At 46.2% G+C, this 17,199-nt stretch overlaps 1 protein-coding gene across 2 annotated transcripts in view; it reads right to left on the bottom strand.

The window, feature by feature from the left end:
* Positions 1–367: 367 nt before the first annotated feature.
* LOC140197527 (uncharacterized) overlaps positions 368–17,199 on the bottom strand; it is a 90,380-nt gene continuing 73,548 nt past the window's right edge. The window contains exons 5-8 of one of the 2 annotated variants that reach the window (XM_072257571.1): positions 10,329–10,712; positions 6,802–6,832; positions 3,621–3,682; positions 368–3,244 (exon numbers count right to left, since the gene is read on the bottom strand). In XM_072257571.1, the coding sequence (XP_072113672.1) occupies positions 2,634–3,244; positions 3,621–3,682; positions 6,802–6,832; positions 10,329–10,712 (1,088 nt within the window). In that variant the 3' untranslated portion in view covers positions 368–2,633. The remainder of the gene's footprint in view (positions 3,245–3,620; positions 3,683–6,801; positions 6,833–10,328; positions 10,713–17,199) is intronic. The other variant, XM_072257572.1, reaches the window with a different exon arrangement.

Here is a 17,199-nt window from a genome sequence, read left to right as displayed (position 1 = left end):
GGTATTGAATGAGAGATTATTATCATGACACCATGTCACAGAGCTCTCTATCTCCCTCCTGAGATCCTGCCCACCGCAGTGATATTATCTGCTAACTTGTAGGACAGGGGTTCCCAGGCTTTTTTACACCATGGACCCCTACTATTAAGCAAGGGGTCTGTGGAGCCCAGGTTGGGAACCCCCATTAGAGGGAGTTGAGCAGAATTTGGCCACACAGTCCTGAGTACACAGGGAGCGGGGGTGGGGGGTAGGGGGGCTGAGGACGCAACCTTTTAGAGCATTGGTGTTGAGGATAACAGTGGCAAAGGTATTGTTGCCATCTTTAATGATGGCAGTCTGTTGGTCAGGAAGTCAAAATTTGTTGCAAAGGGGTGGGATATTGAGTTGCAGAGTCTCGGAGTTTAGAAATGGAGGAAATAAGATGCAGGACAGATGGAGGAAAAACTATCCACATGACTACATGAACATCAGCTAACCGTAAGCAGACATGATCCTCTGTCACTCATTTCAGCACATGAAAACCAAGAAGGATACAAGTTTATCTGAGAAACTACAAAAATCCTGCCAGAAGCACAGGAGAATTTTTAGAAGTGAAAGACACGTCTGACCATGGGAACCCATTAGAGTCGGAATAAGTACATGGATGGGAGGGGTATGGTCCAGGTGAGGGTCCACTGGACTAGGTAGAATAGATGGGCTGAAGGGTCTGTTTCTGAGCTATAGCACTCTCTGACTCATAACCAATAACGTTCTTTATTTCTGTTCACCTGTCAAACATCGTCCCGCTAATACCTGTACAGAACAGAAATGTCTTGCACTAACATTTCTGAGTGAGCAGCAGTTAACGATGAGTTCAAGTTACAACAGTGCAGTGGGTACAATCCAATATTATCACCCAGTAGAAGAACCCCATTCCACACAAACACAAAAGTCGGTGGCACAGTTGCTTTTATAGTGTCAGTGACTTGGGTTCAATTCTGGCGTCTGTAAGAAGTCTGCACGCTCACCCCGTGACCGTCTGGGTTTCCTCCCACATCACAAAGACAGACGGAACTGGGTGGCACGAGCTCACTGGGCCTGTTACCATGCTCATTCTCTAAATGAAAAACTAATCAAAAAGACAAAGGCCATTGGCTTGTGAAGGGAGGGTCTGCTTTATGCATTGTTTGGAATGTCTTTGAGAAAACCCAAACATTTTTCAGAAGTTTTCCCAGTGCTGAATGCCAAAGAAATAAATAAATAATGAATGAAACACACCAAGAATTAAATATTTGACACCCAGAGGAAGTTTTGTTCAACTGAAAAGCGGGTGAATGGAAATATATTAATCTTTGGGGTGGTCTCGAAGCGGAAACACTTTTGCTAGTAACTAAATTATCTATATGTGGTGCATTGAACTCCAGCGAGTACAGGCTCAGAGCCACCAGATGCACCTCATATGTTAACCCTTCCATTCCTGAACTGATTCTCATGAACCTCCTCTGGACTCTCTCCCACACCCGTAAATCCTATCTTTGATAAGGGACCCAAAACTGCTCAGAATGCTCCAAATGTGGTCTGAACGTTGAAATTCAGTTTCCACTGGGAGGAATTTTTTTTTTAAAACACCTAGAAGCTGCAGAAGTTGTTAGAGAACTCTCATCTGGCCGCTTTCTCCTTAGGTCTGATGTCTGGCACTCTGGCTCCACTCAGCCAAGGCTCACCAGCATCTTCCCACAGGGATCAATTCTGGCCAGATCCTGCAGAAGTTTGCAACCTGTCTACCAAGCTCTGGAACCACACCGCTGGGCAGGACGTCACATCCTGCTAGGGTAGAATCTATGTTCTGTGGGAAACCGCTTCACCGCTCCACGTGTGTCCACTCGTCCACTTACTTCAAGGATCTTAAAAGCAGTCGTTCATCCTCAGCACTCTCTGTGCTCACACACACTTAAATATGCACACAGTGATGTACCCACTGGGAAACAGCTCACTGAAATACAGTACACACAGATAGAAATGCACTGATATACTGATAAATACACACACACACACACACACCTGTAAACAGCTCACTGAAATACAGTACACACAGATAGAAATGCACCGATATACTGATAAATACACACACACACACACACACACACACGCACGCGTAAACAGCTCACTGAAATACGCACAGATACAAATGCAGCTATATACTGATAAATACACACACACACTCATACTCACTCTCACACATTCATACTCACACTCACACACACATGACATGCTTGTAAACAGCTCACTGACGTACACTGACTGATATAGAAACACACTCTCACTGACATGCATAGGCTGGTAAGTAGGTTTATTGACATACATATACTCTCAGACACACATCATGAACACAGATGTGCATCTACATATGCACACACACACTGGTAAATGTACACATGCTCTTCATACACACTCACAGACACTCATTACAGATGTGTTCATTTATACACACACACGCTGACATACTCACAGGTAAACCCACACGCAGACATGCTCATATACACATACACACTAACATTCACACTCAGTCTCTCTCATACACCGTTTGTCCTGAAAGTAGATTCGATTTGGCTGAAGTAGTCTCTGCAGCATTAACTCAGCGTTAGTTTGGCCACTCATTTATCGCTAACCTCCGTGTCCTGCTCAGGCACACAGGACACTGCCACAAGCGAGTCATTGTCTTCAGTCACGTTCGCTTCAGGCGTGCAGGTCTGCGCAGTAAGAAAGGCGCTCTCCTCAGTTGCGTTCGGTTCTGGCGTCTGGGACACCGCCTGAGAGGCGTCTTCTGTGACTGAATTCTCCTCAGGCGTCTGGGACACCGCCATAGGAGAGGCGTTTTCTGTGACTGGATTCTCCTCAGGCGTCTGGGACACCGCCACAGGAGAGGCGTTTTCTGTGACTGAATTCTCCTCAGGCGTCTGGGACACCGCCTGAGAGGCATCTTCTGTGACTGGATTCTCCTCAGGCGTCTGAGACACCGCCTGAGAGGCTTTTTCTGTGACTGGATTCTCCTCAGGCGTCTGGGACACCGCCGTAAGAGAGGCGTTTTCTGCGATTGAATTCTCTTCAGGCGTCCGGGGCACTGCCACAAGAGAGCCGTTTTCAATCACGTTCACTTCAGGCATCCAGGTCTGCGCGGTAAGAGAGACGCTCTCTTCAGTCGCATTCGGTTCAGGCATAAGGGGCACCACCTCAAGAGAGCCGTTCTCTTTGGTCCTGTTTACCACTGCAAGAGAGGAATTCTCTTCAGAACAGATTATCTCAGAAAATGGGGAGGAATCACAGAGCCCCAACCTTCCTCCGCACCACCCCCAGCACCACCTTCCAACTTCTACCCCCGCCTTACCTCCCCCACTCCACACCTGAGCTCACAAAGTCAATAGTGAGATTCCACACCCTACCCTCCGCACTCTACCCCCCGTCTCCGGGCTCAGTCCATCCACTCCCGGCAACTCCCGCGTACATTCTGTCCTTTCCTCCACACCTTCCACCTGCATTACGCTCCCCCTTGAAATTTACCAAATACTTTTTCCCGGCACTTTCTACCACAGAATACTCTGTTTAAGGAACTGTGGAGCGGTTTAATTGTTAAACCAGGTTACCTGGTGACGTCTGCTGCAGGCGCACACTAGCTCTTGAATACTCTGATGAATTTGGCTGGGCCCTGGGTGATAAGCAAGAAACCGAATTAAACCTTCATTGCTGTGTGGGGCACACAATATCCCTCGTTACCCTGAGACCAGTGCTATTTCGGGCTCATAAACCTCGCTGTATTCCAAGCACCACGCCTCAGGTAAAGACACAGTAACGGTTAGCGTAACGCTATTACAGAGTCAGTGACAGGAGTCCAATTCCAGCCGCTGCTGTCTGCAAGGAGTGTGTTTTCCAAGGGACCGTGTGGGTTTCCTCCCACATCTCAAAGACCTACGGGTTAGCAGGTAAATTGGTCACACGGGTGTAACAGGGCGGCAAAGGGGCCAAAAGGGCCTGTTACCCTGCTGGATCTCTAAATAAATAAATAAAATAAATCTTGCTATAGGTGAAGAGGCATCTCGGTTTCTCGGCATGTGAACCCAGCAAACTAGCAGGCAGGTGCAACGAGGTGTCAAGAAGACAAATTGGCCTTTGTTGGAAAGGGATTTGCGTTTAAACGCAGAGAGCTTTTGTTAAGTTGCACAGAGTTGGTGAGGCCACAGCTGGAATACTATGCAATGCTGTGGTCCCTCTAGTCCAAAAAAACAGGGATAGAGTAATGTTGGGCGCAATGCCGAAGAGATTCACCAGGCTCATTCTGGACACAAAAGGGTTGTCCTATTTAGAGAAGTTAGGCAGTTTGGGTTTTTAATGCTTTAAGTTTAAAAGGAAGGGTGTTGTTATTGATCCTGAGAGGCTTGATGGGAAGATGGTACGTAGAAAGTGAGACATTTTAACCAATGGGATATCTTAAACAAGGGGACCTATTTACAAGAAAAGGGGCTGCTCACTTAAAAGAAGGTTCTTTTTTTTTTATCAAGGGCAATGAATCTCTGGAACCCTCTACCCAGGAGGTTTAGGGAGATTGTCATTAGAGTTATTTAAGTTCTGATGCAGATGATAAAGATTAGCTTTATGTTTCGAACATCAAAAGGTACAGTGAAGTGCATTGCCTTGTGTCAGATCAAATCAGACAGGACTGTGCCGGGCAGCCTGCAAGTGTCACCATGCTTCTGGTGCCAACATACCATGCCCATAACTCATTGGCCCTAACTCATACATCTTTGAACTGTGGGAGGAAACTGGAGCAGCCAGGGGAAACTCACATGATCTTTAGGAACTGCATGCTAACCACAATGCTACTGTTCCGCCCATAAGAGCTGACTGCGGACTAGAGGGAACAGGAGCAGGAGAGGGGTTGAGGCCACTAGGGATCAGTAATGATCATGTTGAGAGGTGGGGCTTGAGGGGCCGAGTGGCCCACTGGTGCTCCTACTGTCATGCGACACGTGGTCTTGTTTTCATTTTAGTGCTGAAATACACCTGACAAATATTCGCCTTGGTCAACACAGGTGAATTGGAGTTATTGACGCAAGACTCAGTCTACCAGGTAGGTTGGAAGAATGCTCCTGTGAGAGCAGTGACTAAGTCATTAGAGTTACTTAACATTGAACATTGAAATTCCTAGATAACCTACTAAACACTGAAAGGCCTAGATGGATTGGATGGACAGGATGCCTCCTATAGTGGGTGAGCCTAGGACCAGAAGGCACAGCCTCAGAATAGAGGGACATCCATTTAGAACAGATAAGGAGGGATTTCTTTCGTGAAGCTGTGGAATTCATTACACAGGCGGCTGTGGAGGCCAAGTCATTGGGTATATTTAAAGGGAAGGTTGATAGGTTCTTGAATAGTCAGCGTGTCAAAGGTTATGGGGAGAAGGCAGGAGAATGGAGTTGCGAGGGGTGATAAATCAGCCGCGACAGAATGGCAGAGCAGGCTCGATGGGCTGAATGGCCTACTTCGGCCCCTTTGTCCTGCGGTCTTATGAAGTGGAGAGCAGAGAAACTTGACGCTGGGAATCCAGACATAGCACTCCCACAGATGGGCGTGCGTTGCTCAGAGCAGATTGGTGTGGATTGTGACGGTGTGCTGAGGGCCCTCAAAGGTGCAGTTTGAGCAGGGTCTACACGACGACTGAGAACCCTTAACCATGGGTGTAGGAGCCAGAGAGGTGGGTGAGTGGGCTGCGTCACGAGTTCTGGTGAGCCATGTACTGGGTGATTAGAAGACAAAGTCAGCAAGGAGACAAATTAAATAATTGAGTCTGGAGGTAGCCGTAGAGATAGATGGGGGTTTCAGGAGTGGACTGCCTGGGCTACACGACAGTGGAGAGGACCCAGTGTAAGGGGGAGACTTTTAACTGGGTATACATCTCATAGGATCAGGTTTGTTATGTTATACAATGTTACATCACACAAGATATATGGTTAGTGGCCACTTTAATAGGTACACCTGTACACCTGCTCATTTCTACTAATATCTAATCAGCCAATCATATGGCACTAACTCAATGCATAAAAGCATGCAAACATGGTCAAGAATTTCAGTTGTTGTTCAGACTCAAAATCAGAATTGGGAAGAAATGTGATCTAAATGGCTTTGACTGTGGAATGATTGTTGATATCAGAAGGGGTGGTTTGAGTATCTCAGTAACTGCTGATCTCCTGGGATTTCTACACACAACTGTCTCTAGAGTTTACAGGCAATGGTGTGAAAAACAATAAAACATCCAGATATGTGGGTGAAAATGCCTTGTTTATGAGAGAGGACAGAGGAGAATGGCCAGACTGGTTCAAGCTGACAGGAAGGCAATAGTAACTCAAATAACCGCACATTACAAAGTGATGTGCTGAAGAACTGAACAGATATTTGCATGAATGGACAGGTGTACAGGTGTACCTGATGAACAGGTGAACAGAACGTGATGTCAGAGGGCTGGCTCACAATGCCTCCTCCCTGCTAATCCATTTGGAGGCACAGTGGGAGCCACCACACCGATGGAACACTCTCTATAATTCCCACTCTTACTGATCCCCAAGGTATTCTCCATAAAGTGTGTCCAGTTCTATTAGTACGTTGCTCCCGACATTCTGCCCCTCTGATGACCCTGATTAGCAGATTGATTCCATTCCCATGAAGCCAGTTGAGTAGCACCTTTCCCTTGGTAATTCCTAATTTGGTACATTAATTTAACTTCAACAACAGTTTGGTACACAACAGAGAAAGATGACGATTTTTGCTTCATACCTTCTGCGCGTTGGGTTAAACTCTGCTCTTCCTGGAAGAAGAAAGGAGAGATTGTATTGTAAGTATAATCTTACTACTGATTACACATAGAAACATAGAAAACCCCCAGCGCAATACAGGCCCTTCGGCCCACAATGCTGTGCCGAACATGTACTTACTTTAGAAATTACCTAGGGTTACCCACAGCCCTCTATTTTTCTAAGCTCTATGTACCTATCCAGGAGTCTCTTGAAAGACTCCATCGTATCCGACACAACCACCGCTGCCCGCAGCCCTTTCCGCGCACTCACCAATCTCTGCATAAAAAACTTGTCCCTGACATCTCCTCTTGCCCCTGACATGTCAATGTACCACATGTTCACCCTGGTGACTTAACTTGGTGCATCAAATGTTCGTAGTTGAAGAGAAGGAGATAAAGATGAGCTTTATTTGCCATGTGTGCATTGTGTCAAAGACCAACAGTCTGCGGTTATACTGGGGTCAGCCGGCAAGTGTCACCGTGCTTCTGACGCCAACATAGCGTGCTCACAACTGACTCCAACCCATGCGCTGGCGCAGTGTGATGGCGTAGTTAGTGCAGCGGTGAGTGTCACGCTTTGCTGCACGAGCTGTAGGACCAGGGTTGATTCCCGCCGCTGTCTCGAAGGAGTTTGTATCACCTCCCCATGACCGTGTGGGTTTTCTCTGGGTGCTCTGGCTTCCGCCCGCGATCCACACACATCCGAGTTAGGGTTGCTGAATTGTGGGAATGCCATGCTGGTGCCAGAAGCATGGTGACATCTGCAGGCTGCCCAGCAGAATCGTCGCAGATTTGATTTGACACAAACAATGCCTTTCACTGTACGTTTCAAAGTCAAATAAAGCTAATCTTTTAACCTTTATCTTTGGACTATGGGAGGAAACTAGAGCACTCTGAGGAACCCCAGGCATACATGGGAAGAATGTATAAACTCCTAACAGTCAGCAGTGGGAATTGTACCTGGGTCGCTGATGCTGTGAAGCACTGTGCTATTTTACTGCACTACCCATATATGTCTGGCCAGACATACAATACTGTGCAAAGGTCTTAGACATATATGTACTGTATGGCTCTAGTGCCTAACCTTTGCACAGTACTGTAGTAATCTTATGTACTGCACTGTACGGCTGCCACGAGAAAACAAATTTCATGACACATGTGAGTGATGATAAACCTGATTCTGATACGGGTCTCTGTTGTGGACTGAGAGTGGGAAGGGGGCAGGGAGAGGGGAATCATGGTTAGGAAAAGGGGAAGGGAGAGGGGAGGGAGTGGGAAGCACCAGAGAGACATTCTGTAATGATCAACAAACCAATTGTTTGGAATCAAATGACCGTGCCTCATGACTTGGGACTGGAGGTGCCTGCGCCCATGCCACCCTCCACCCCTGGCACTCCTTCTCTGCCACCTGTCCCACACCCCTCCCGTGACGTTCCACCCTCATCATTCCCAACGTCCTTTGCTCCCACCAGAGTTACAAAATCTCTACACATAGTACTGTGCAAAAATCTTGGGCACCTGAGCTATATATATGTGTCCAAGTCTTTTGCACAGTGCTGTATGAGAAATGAATCCCAGAAAGTGGGTTAGATTAGTATCCTTTGGGAAATAACTTACTTCACAGCACCCAAAGCCCCTCCACCAGCAGGACACAACCAGTCACAAGTCTGATGGGATAGATTCCTCTTGTCTGAGGAGTGCAGCGCCAAAAGGACTTAAGAAGCTTGCGACCAACCCAGAACAAAGGAGCCCACTATCCACAATGAACCCTATCCACTACCTCCACCACTAAAGTGCACCCTTTGCCCCCTCCCTCCCTCACTTTTTAGCCACACCAACTCATTCCTCCGAGGTACTTGATGCAGAGGGTGGTGAATCTGTGTAACTCTTTGCCCCAAGGGCTGGTAGAGGCTGGCTCACTGGAAGTATTTAAAGTGGAGGTGGATAATTTTTTTCATTTTTATTTATTGAGCTGGAGCATGGAACAGGTCCTCTGGGCCCTTTGAGCCAAGCCGCTCAGCAGTGCCGACTTAACCCTGGCCAATCACGGGACACTTTACAATGACCAATTAACCCACCACCTGGTCGGTCTTTGGACTGTGGGAGGAAATTGGAACACCCGGAGGAAACCCACACGGTCATGGGGAGAACGTGCAGGCGATGGTGGGAATTGAACTGGGTTGCTAGTACTGTAAAACACTGCACTAGCCACCATGTTACCATGCTGATAGAGAACTAGAGGAGTATGGAGAAATGGCACAGAAAAGGACAGCTTAGCTCAGCTACAGTCAGATTAAATATTGGGGCCAAGTTGCCGGCACTGGCTCTTATGTTTCTGGTGTGCTTTCCCCTTGCTCCTCTACTCTACCCACCACTCTCCATCCTCTCTCCTCCTCTTTCCTCTCTGGGTCTCCTATTTCCCAATGACCATGCGACTCGATTTCCTCCCTCCAATTTCTTTGGTCAGAGGCTAGTGAATCTGTGGAGTTCATTGTCACAGACGGCTGTGGAGGCCAAGTCAACGGGTACATTTAAGACAGAGGTTGATAGATTCTTGATTAGTCAGGGCATGTAGGGATATGGGGAGAAGGTAGGAGATTGGGACCGAGAGGGAATTGGATCAGCCATGCTGAAATGACAAAGCAGACTCGATGGGCCAAATGATCTAATTCTGCTCCTATATCTTAATAGTCTCATGGTCAATTCATGCACTATCACCACACTCCCATTCATCCAACACAAATTCCCCAACCCCACTTGCCTATTCCCAGCCATTCCCAAGTCCTTTCCAATTTATCAGATTCCACCTAGGAATCCCTCCCATTTCCCACACCTAGGTCCCTTCCTCCTGGTCTTCACTTCGTCCATCGTTCCTCCACACTTCCCCCCCCCCCCACCCTTCTTCACCGGCCACCCCAGGCCCTCCCTTATATTTCTTCCTCTTCACTCCTTCCCCTTGACTCCAATCACTCCTGTAACCCGGAGCCTCTCTTCCCTGCCCTCCCCATCCAGAAGTGTGCATTCACAGAACCCTCAGCATCGTCAGGGAGCCCTCCCTTCTGTTTAACAATCTCTTTGATCTACCATCAGGCAGAGGGTATCGTAGTGTAACAACAAGCACCGTTAAGCTGGGTAACAGGTTGTGAGACTCCTGAATGTCCTGTTACCACCCAGCACACCTTATTTATCAAAGTTGTATACTTAACGTTCTTTTGTAGATGCACTTTATATCAATTATGAATTATTAAATTATCTCTTAATATTATTCTATATGCTCTGTGTGACTGTATGGACTGTGCTTTGTAACTTGGTCCCTGAGGAACTTTGATTTGTTTGGCTGTCTACATGTGCATTGTTGAATGACAATAAACTTCAACTTGAACCAACTCTTCCTTCCAAACCATATTCACCATCTAAAACGTATCTTTGAAATAAATCCAGTGTGACCTGACCCTCTGGTGAGGTTGTCAGCTCCCAGATCCCTTGCCCCCTACAAAAAGTAACTCACCGCTCCTCCTCCTCAGGATCACTAAGACAATAACAATCAGAATTATCGCGAAGATGCTTCCGACCAGAATTCCGATGATGTAAATGAGCCGGTGTTGGCTCTGCGCGGTTTTGGGCAGGTGGACGGACTCCGTGTTGTTTCCTTGGTCGTTTACCACCAGGCAGGTGTAATTTCCCCCCAGCTTTGGGTGACGTAGCTCTCCCAGGGTCTGATACTTTCCCGGTCCTGGTGTGACGGGAGTGTCGCTGCCATTCACTGGAAGCCTCTTGTTGTGGGGGTCGATCCAAATGATGTTTGGGGAGGGTTGCCCCTCTGCCAGGCATTCTAGAGTAGAATGGGTGGTGTTGATTACGTTAACTGAGACATGCAGGATGATAGGGGCACCTGCGAAAGGAAGAACACAGGGTTAATATTTAACTACATAAAATATTCAAATCATTGTTTACTTAACAATTCCTGTAGAACCGTTGTACTAACGTGCAAGGCACATGCCTCTGCTCACAACAGGAATTCTGCAGATGCTGGAAATTCAAGCAACACATATCAAGTTGCTAGTGCAGATGCTGGAAATTCAAGCAACACACATCAAAGTTGCTGGTGAAGGGTCTCAACCTGAAACATCGACTGTACCTCTTCCTAGAGATGCTGCCTGGCCTGCTGCGTTCACCAGCAACTTTGATGTGTGTTACATGCCTCTGCTTTCTGGGGAGGCTGTGGAGAGCTAGACTGTGCATATCCATACTCGCGTCATTCTACAGATGGGCAGTAGAGGGCACCCTAACAAGCTACAGAAAGGGTGGGTAATGTAGCAGGATCCTCTTTTGAGTCAGTATGGGTGGAAGTCAGGAACAGGAAGGGAGCAGTTACTCTATTGGGGGTATTCTATAGGCCCCATGGTAGCAGCAGAGATAACGAGGAGCAGATTGGGAGGCAGATTTTGGAAGGGTGCAAAAATAACAGGGTTGTTATCATGGGTGACTTTAACTTCCCTAATATTGATTGGCACCTGATTAGTTCCAAGGGTTTAGATGGGGCAGAGTTTGTTAAGTGTGTCCAGGATGGATTCCTGTCACAGTATGTGGACAGGCTGACCAGGGGGAATGCCATACTAGATCTAGTAGGTAATGAACTGGGTCAGGTCACAGATCTCTCAGTGGGTGAGCATCTGGGGAACAACCACCGCTCCCTGGCCTTTATAATTATCATGGAAAAGGATAAAATCAGAGAGGACAGGAAAACTTTTAATTAGGGAAGGGAAAATTATGAGGCTATAAGGCTAGAACTTGCGGGTGTGAATTGGGATGATGTTTTTGCAGGGAAATGTACTATGGACATGTGGTTGATGTTTAGAGATCTCTTGCGGGATGTAAGGGATAAATTTGTCCCTGTGAGGAAGATAAAGAATGGTAGGGTGAAGGAACCATGGGTGACAAGTGAGATGGAAAATCTAGTCAGGTGGAAGAAGGCAGCATACATGAGGTTTAGGAAGCAAGGATCAGATGGGTCTATTGAGGAATATAGGGAAGCAAGAAAGGAGCTTAAGAAGGGGCTGAGAAGAGCAAGAAGGGGGCATGAGAAGGCCTTGGCGAGTAGGGTAAAGGAAAACCCCAAGGCATTCTTCAATTATGTGAAGAAAAAAAGGATGACAGGAATGAAGGTAGGACCGATTAGGGATAAAGGTGGGAAGATGTGCCTGGAGGCTGTGGAAGTGAGCGAGGTCCTCAATGAATACTTCTCTTCGGTATTCACCAATGAGAGGGAACTTGATGATGGTGAGGACAATATGAGTGAGGTTGATGTTCTGGAGCATGTTGATATTAAGGGAGAGGAGGTGTTGGAGTTGTTAAAAATACATTAGGACAGATAAGTCCCCGGGGCCTGATGGAATATTCCCCAGGCTGCTCCACGAGGCGAGAGAAGAGATTGCTGAGCCTCTGGCTAGGATCTTTATGTCCTCGTTGTCCACAGGAATGGCACCAGAGGACTGGAGGGAGGCGAATGTTGTTCCCTTGTTCAAAAAAGGTAGTAGGGATAGTCTGGGTAATTATAGACCAGCGAGCCTTACGTCTGTGGCGGGAAAGCTGTTGGAAAAGATTCTTAGAGATAGGATCTATAGGCATTTAGAGAATCATGGTCTGATCAGGGGCAGTCAGCATGGCTTTGTGAAGGGCAGATCGTGTCTAACAAGCCTGATAGAGTTCTTTGAGGAGGTGACCAGGCATATAGATGAGGGTAGTGCAGTGGATGTGATCTATATGGATTTTAGTAAGGCATTTGACAAGGTTCCACACGGTAGGCTTATTCAGAAAGTTAGAAGGCATGGGATCCAGGGAAGTTTAGCCAGGTGGATTTAGAATTGGCTTGCCTGCAGAAGGCAGAGGGTGGTGGTGGAGGGGGTACATTCAGATTGGAGGATTGTGACTAGTGGTGTCCCACAAGGATCTGTTCTGGGACCTCTACTTTTCGTGATTTTTATTAACGACCTGGATGTGGGGGTAGAAGGGTGGGTTGGCAAGTTTGCAGACGACACAAAGGTTGGTGGTGTTGTGGATAGTGTAGAGGATTGTCAAAGATTGCAGAGAGACATTGATAGGATGCAGAAGTGGGCTGAGAAGTGGCAGATGGAGTTCAGCCCGGAGAAGTGTGAGGTGGTACACTTTGGAAGGACAAACTCCAAGGCAGAGTACAAAGTAAATGGCAGGATACTTGGTAGTGTGGAGGAGCAGAGGGATCTGGGGGTACATGTCCACAGATCCCTGAAAGTTGCCTCACAATGAAAAGGGTAGTTAAGAAAGCTTATGGGGTGTTAGCTTTCATAAGTCGAGGGATAGAGTTTAAGAGTCGCGAGGTAATGATGCAGCTCTATAAAACTCTGGTTAGGCCACACTTGGAGTACTGTGTCCAGCTCTGGTCACCTCACTATAGGAAGGATGTGGAAGCATTGGAAAGTGTACAGAGGAGATTTACCAGGATGCTGCCTGGTTTAGAAAGTATGCATTATGATCAGAGATTAAGGGAGCTAGGGCTTTACTCTTTGGAGAGAAGGAAGATGAGAGGAGACATGATAGAGGTGTACAAGATAATAAGAGGAATAGACAGAGTGGATAGCCAGCGCCTCTTCCCCAGGGCACCACTGCTCAATACAAGAGGATATGGCTTTAAGGTAAGGGGTGGGAAGTTCAAGGGGGATATTAGAGGAAAGTTTTTCACTCAGAGAGTGGTGGGTGCATGGAATGCACTGCCTGAGTCAGTGGTGGAGGCAGATACACTAGTGAAGTTTAAGAGACTACTAGACAGGTATATGGAGGAATCTAAGGTGGGGACTTATATGGGAGGCAGAGTTTGAGGGTCGGCACAACATTGTGGGCTGAAGGGCCTGTACTGTGCTGTACTATTCTATGTTCTATAAGTTGCATTGCTACATGGTACGGAAATTGCACTGCAGTGGACAGGGAGGCTCGACAATGGTTAGATCTGTGAGGGGATCCTGGAGTGCCCCAATTAACTGTTTGGAGAGAGACGTTCATCATTGTTGGTTTGTCTGGGAAGGAGAGAGAGACAGAGTTAATTACCACCGATATGTTGCTTTTGAAAAGAGAGAGAGAGAGAGATGAAGATTAACTGTTGGACTGTCACTTTAAGGCATTGGAAGTAACTTCGGATTTCTACTGAGTTTGGAGTTGGAGACAGCACTGAGCAGCTCAAAGGTTGCTATGGTGACCAAAGGCAGATTGTTGATGTTACTTTCAAGGACTTGTTGCCTGCTTGTGCACTGCTTTACAGACAAAGGAGGGAGGGACTCTTTGAGTGACAGGTGATGCTCAGCCTGGTGAAATAAATAGGGGGTCAGATGATACAGACCTCAGACACATGATCTGGACACTGAATGAGCATTGTTCTGCCCGCAGAGAAAGTGGGTTTTGGAGGATCGATCAGGTGGATCGATTCCAAATTGCCATTCCAGTTTGAGGAGAAGGGGTTGACCGGTGGGGAGTTGTCTATGTGTCCACCCTTGCCGGGGTGATAGCTCCACCACAGAAGACCGGTCCCGCTGGTTAAAGTCACAGTCGGTGACTTGTAAAGGATTTCAGAGGACGATGAGAAGATTGACGGCATCAGCTCACCTGAGGACTCAACTCACTCTCTCTCTCTCTCCATCACTGCTCAACTAAATACCACGACCTGAACTGAACTGAACTTTACTCAACATCGTAAGACTGTATCTTTTTACCCCAGACTTAAAGAAGCTTGGTTTTTTTATACATATATATTCCACACTTACTTTTATATATAATCATTGCTAACCTGTTTGATTTATCTACATTTATATTACTGTATTGCGTAGTTACTAATAAATATTATTAGTTGCTAGCAATACGAGACTCCAAAGTGTTTTCCATCTGTGCTGGTTCTTTATTCCCGTCATAGGGTACATGACAGATCAAAACTGTGTAAAGCATCACTGGCACCATCTTACCTGCTATCAAGGACGTGTATACAGAAAGGTGCAGGGAAAAGGCCAGTAATATCATGAAGGATCCCACCCACCCTGCTCATAGACTGTTTGTCCCACTCCCATCAGAGAGGAGGTTATGTAGCATCCACTCCAGAACCACCAGACTTAAAAACAGTTACTTTCCCGAAGCAGTAAGGCTGATCAACATCACCACCCACTAACCCACCCCCCACCACCACTACTTTATCATCTCCTGTCAGAGTCACCTTATGTCCAGACATTCCTGTGCCTAGCATAACTTTATGGACATAGTCAATCTATGTATATAATCTGTCCTATGCATTTATATTTATTGTGCTTTTTATTATTGTCTTCTTTATTTTATTGTGGTTTTTGTGCTGCATCAGATCTGGAGTAATGATTATTTTGTTCCCCTTTACACTTGTGTACAGGAAATGACATAAAACAGAAACGAGGAAATCTGCAGATCCTCGAAATCTGAGCAACACACACACAAAATGCCAGAGGAACTCAGCAGACCAGGCAGCATCTGTGACCTAAAGCAGTCTTGAATCCTGACCAGTTAATTTTATGAATCTAATACAGAGGTATAAAAATTGGATTGCATCTATTTTTGATGTGCTAAAATATTGTTACTCTTTAAACTGAATTTACTTAAAAATAGTGATAAGTGTCAGAGTTCAGCACAGAAACAGGCCATTTGGCCCACTTAGTCCATGCTGAAAACATTGATCTGGACTGGGACTATCACCCTCCATAACCATACTATCCATGTACCTATCTAACCTTCTCTTAGACACTGAAATCGAGCTCGCATGCACCACTTGTGCTGGCAGCTCATTCCACACTCTCATCACCTGAGTGAAGAAATTTCCCCTCTTGTTTCCCTGAAACTTCTCACCCTTCACCTTCCCATGAACTCAGGCTGTAGTACCACCCAAGCTCAGAAGAAAAGGTCTGTTTGCTTCTACCCTAGCCCTCATAAATCTGTGTACCTCTATCAAATCTCCTCTCAATCTTCTACATTGCAAGAAATAAAATCCTAACCTATTCAATCTTTACTTACAACTCAGGTCCACTTAGGTCCTCCAGACCCAGCAACATCCTTGTAAATTTTCTCTGTACTCTTTCAACCTTACGTACATCTTTTCTGCAGGTAGGTAAACAAAACTGCACACAATACTTCAAATTAGGCCTCAACAACGTCTTGTACAACTTCAACATAATATCCCAACTCCTGTACTCAATGTCCTGACGAAGGGTCTCGGCCCGAAACGTCGACTGTACCTCTTCCTAGAGATGCTGCCTGGCCTGCTGCGTTCACCAGCAACTTTGATGTGTGTTGCTTGAATTTCCAGCATCTGCAGAATTCCTCGTGTTCCTGTACTCAATGCATTGATTTATGGCCAATGTACCAAAAGCTTTCTTTACAACCCTATCTACCCATGAAATTTGTCACTTTCAATGAATTATGGACCTGTATTCCCAGGTCCCCTTGTTCTACCACACTCCTCAGAGCCCCACTATTCACTTTGTGATCTACCATGGTTTAGGGGAAACGTGGATTATCCTGATGTAGGGTAAAGGTAGTTGAGTAATTATATCCCCATTGAATTGGTTCACAATATGCATGTTCACTGCCATGAGTCTTGCTGCATCATTACACTGAGGCCTAATTTGTAGTATTGTGTGCGGTTTTAGTCACCTACCTACAGGAAAGATATCTATAACAGGGGTGTATCGACGGAAAATAGTGCCTATGGCAAGCACTAAAATTCCGCCACTGTCCAAACATCTGACACCCATCTTCTAAATAAATTTACCATAATATCAGTTCAAAAATACAAGTCAAGCTCGTTAATCATTTAGTTAACAAATTATGGCACTACGTGAAAATTAGAACTGCACCTTCCTTGCTTTCACTGATGCAAATTGGTCTATGATGTGATCAAAGTCAGTTTTTTCATCAGAGCAAGATCACAGAGTCTGCTTTGACCCATGGAGGCTCTCAAATATGAAAGTATTAGTTTTAACTTGCTGAATGATCTCTCACAGCTGGCGATGGTAACTGTGATGGTTAGCATTATCTGAATAGCAATGCGAAGATTGGGGAAGATGCTCTCATCTCCACACTGAACAATAAATTCATGAAACTCTTCAGGTCTTGATATTTTCATGTTGACCGGCCTTGATAGCAACATTCTGCAATCCAAAATTTCTTCATATAGCTGCTGTCCATCAACATCAGAGCTGTACAATTCACCCAAATTTTCACACTTCTTCTTTAGGTCGTTACCGTCGGCACCGTAACACAGTCCCTCAACATCGAGAAGGAACCCAAACTTGGTGTCAGTGTTGTGCAAATGAGCGAACCTTTCGTCCATTTCTCTGTGA

This window comes from Mobula birostris, chromosome 5 (genome assembly GCF_030028105.1).
Source record: "Mobula birostris isolate sMobBir1 chromosome 5, sMobBir1.hap1, whole genome shotgun sequence".
Lineage (NCBI taxonomy): Eukaryota > Metazoa > Chordata > Chondrichthyes > Myliobatiformes > Myliobatidae > Mobula > Mobula birostris.
This window is presented reverse-complemented; position numbering and strand designations above follow the sequence as displayed.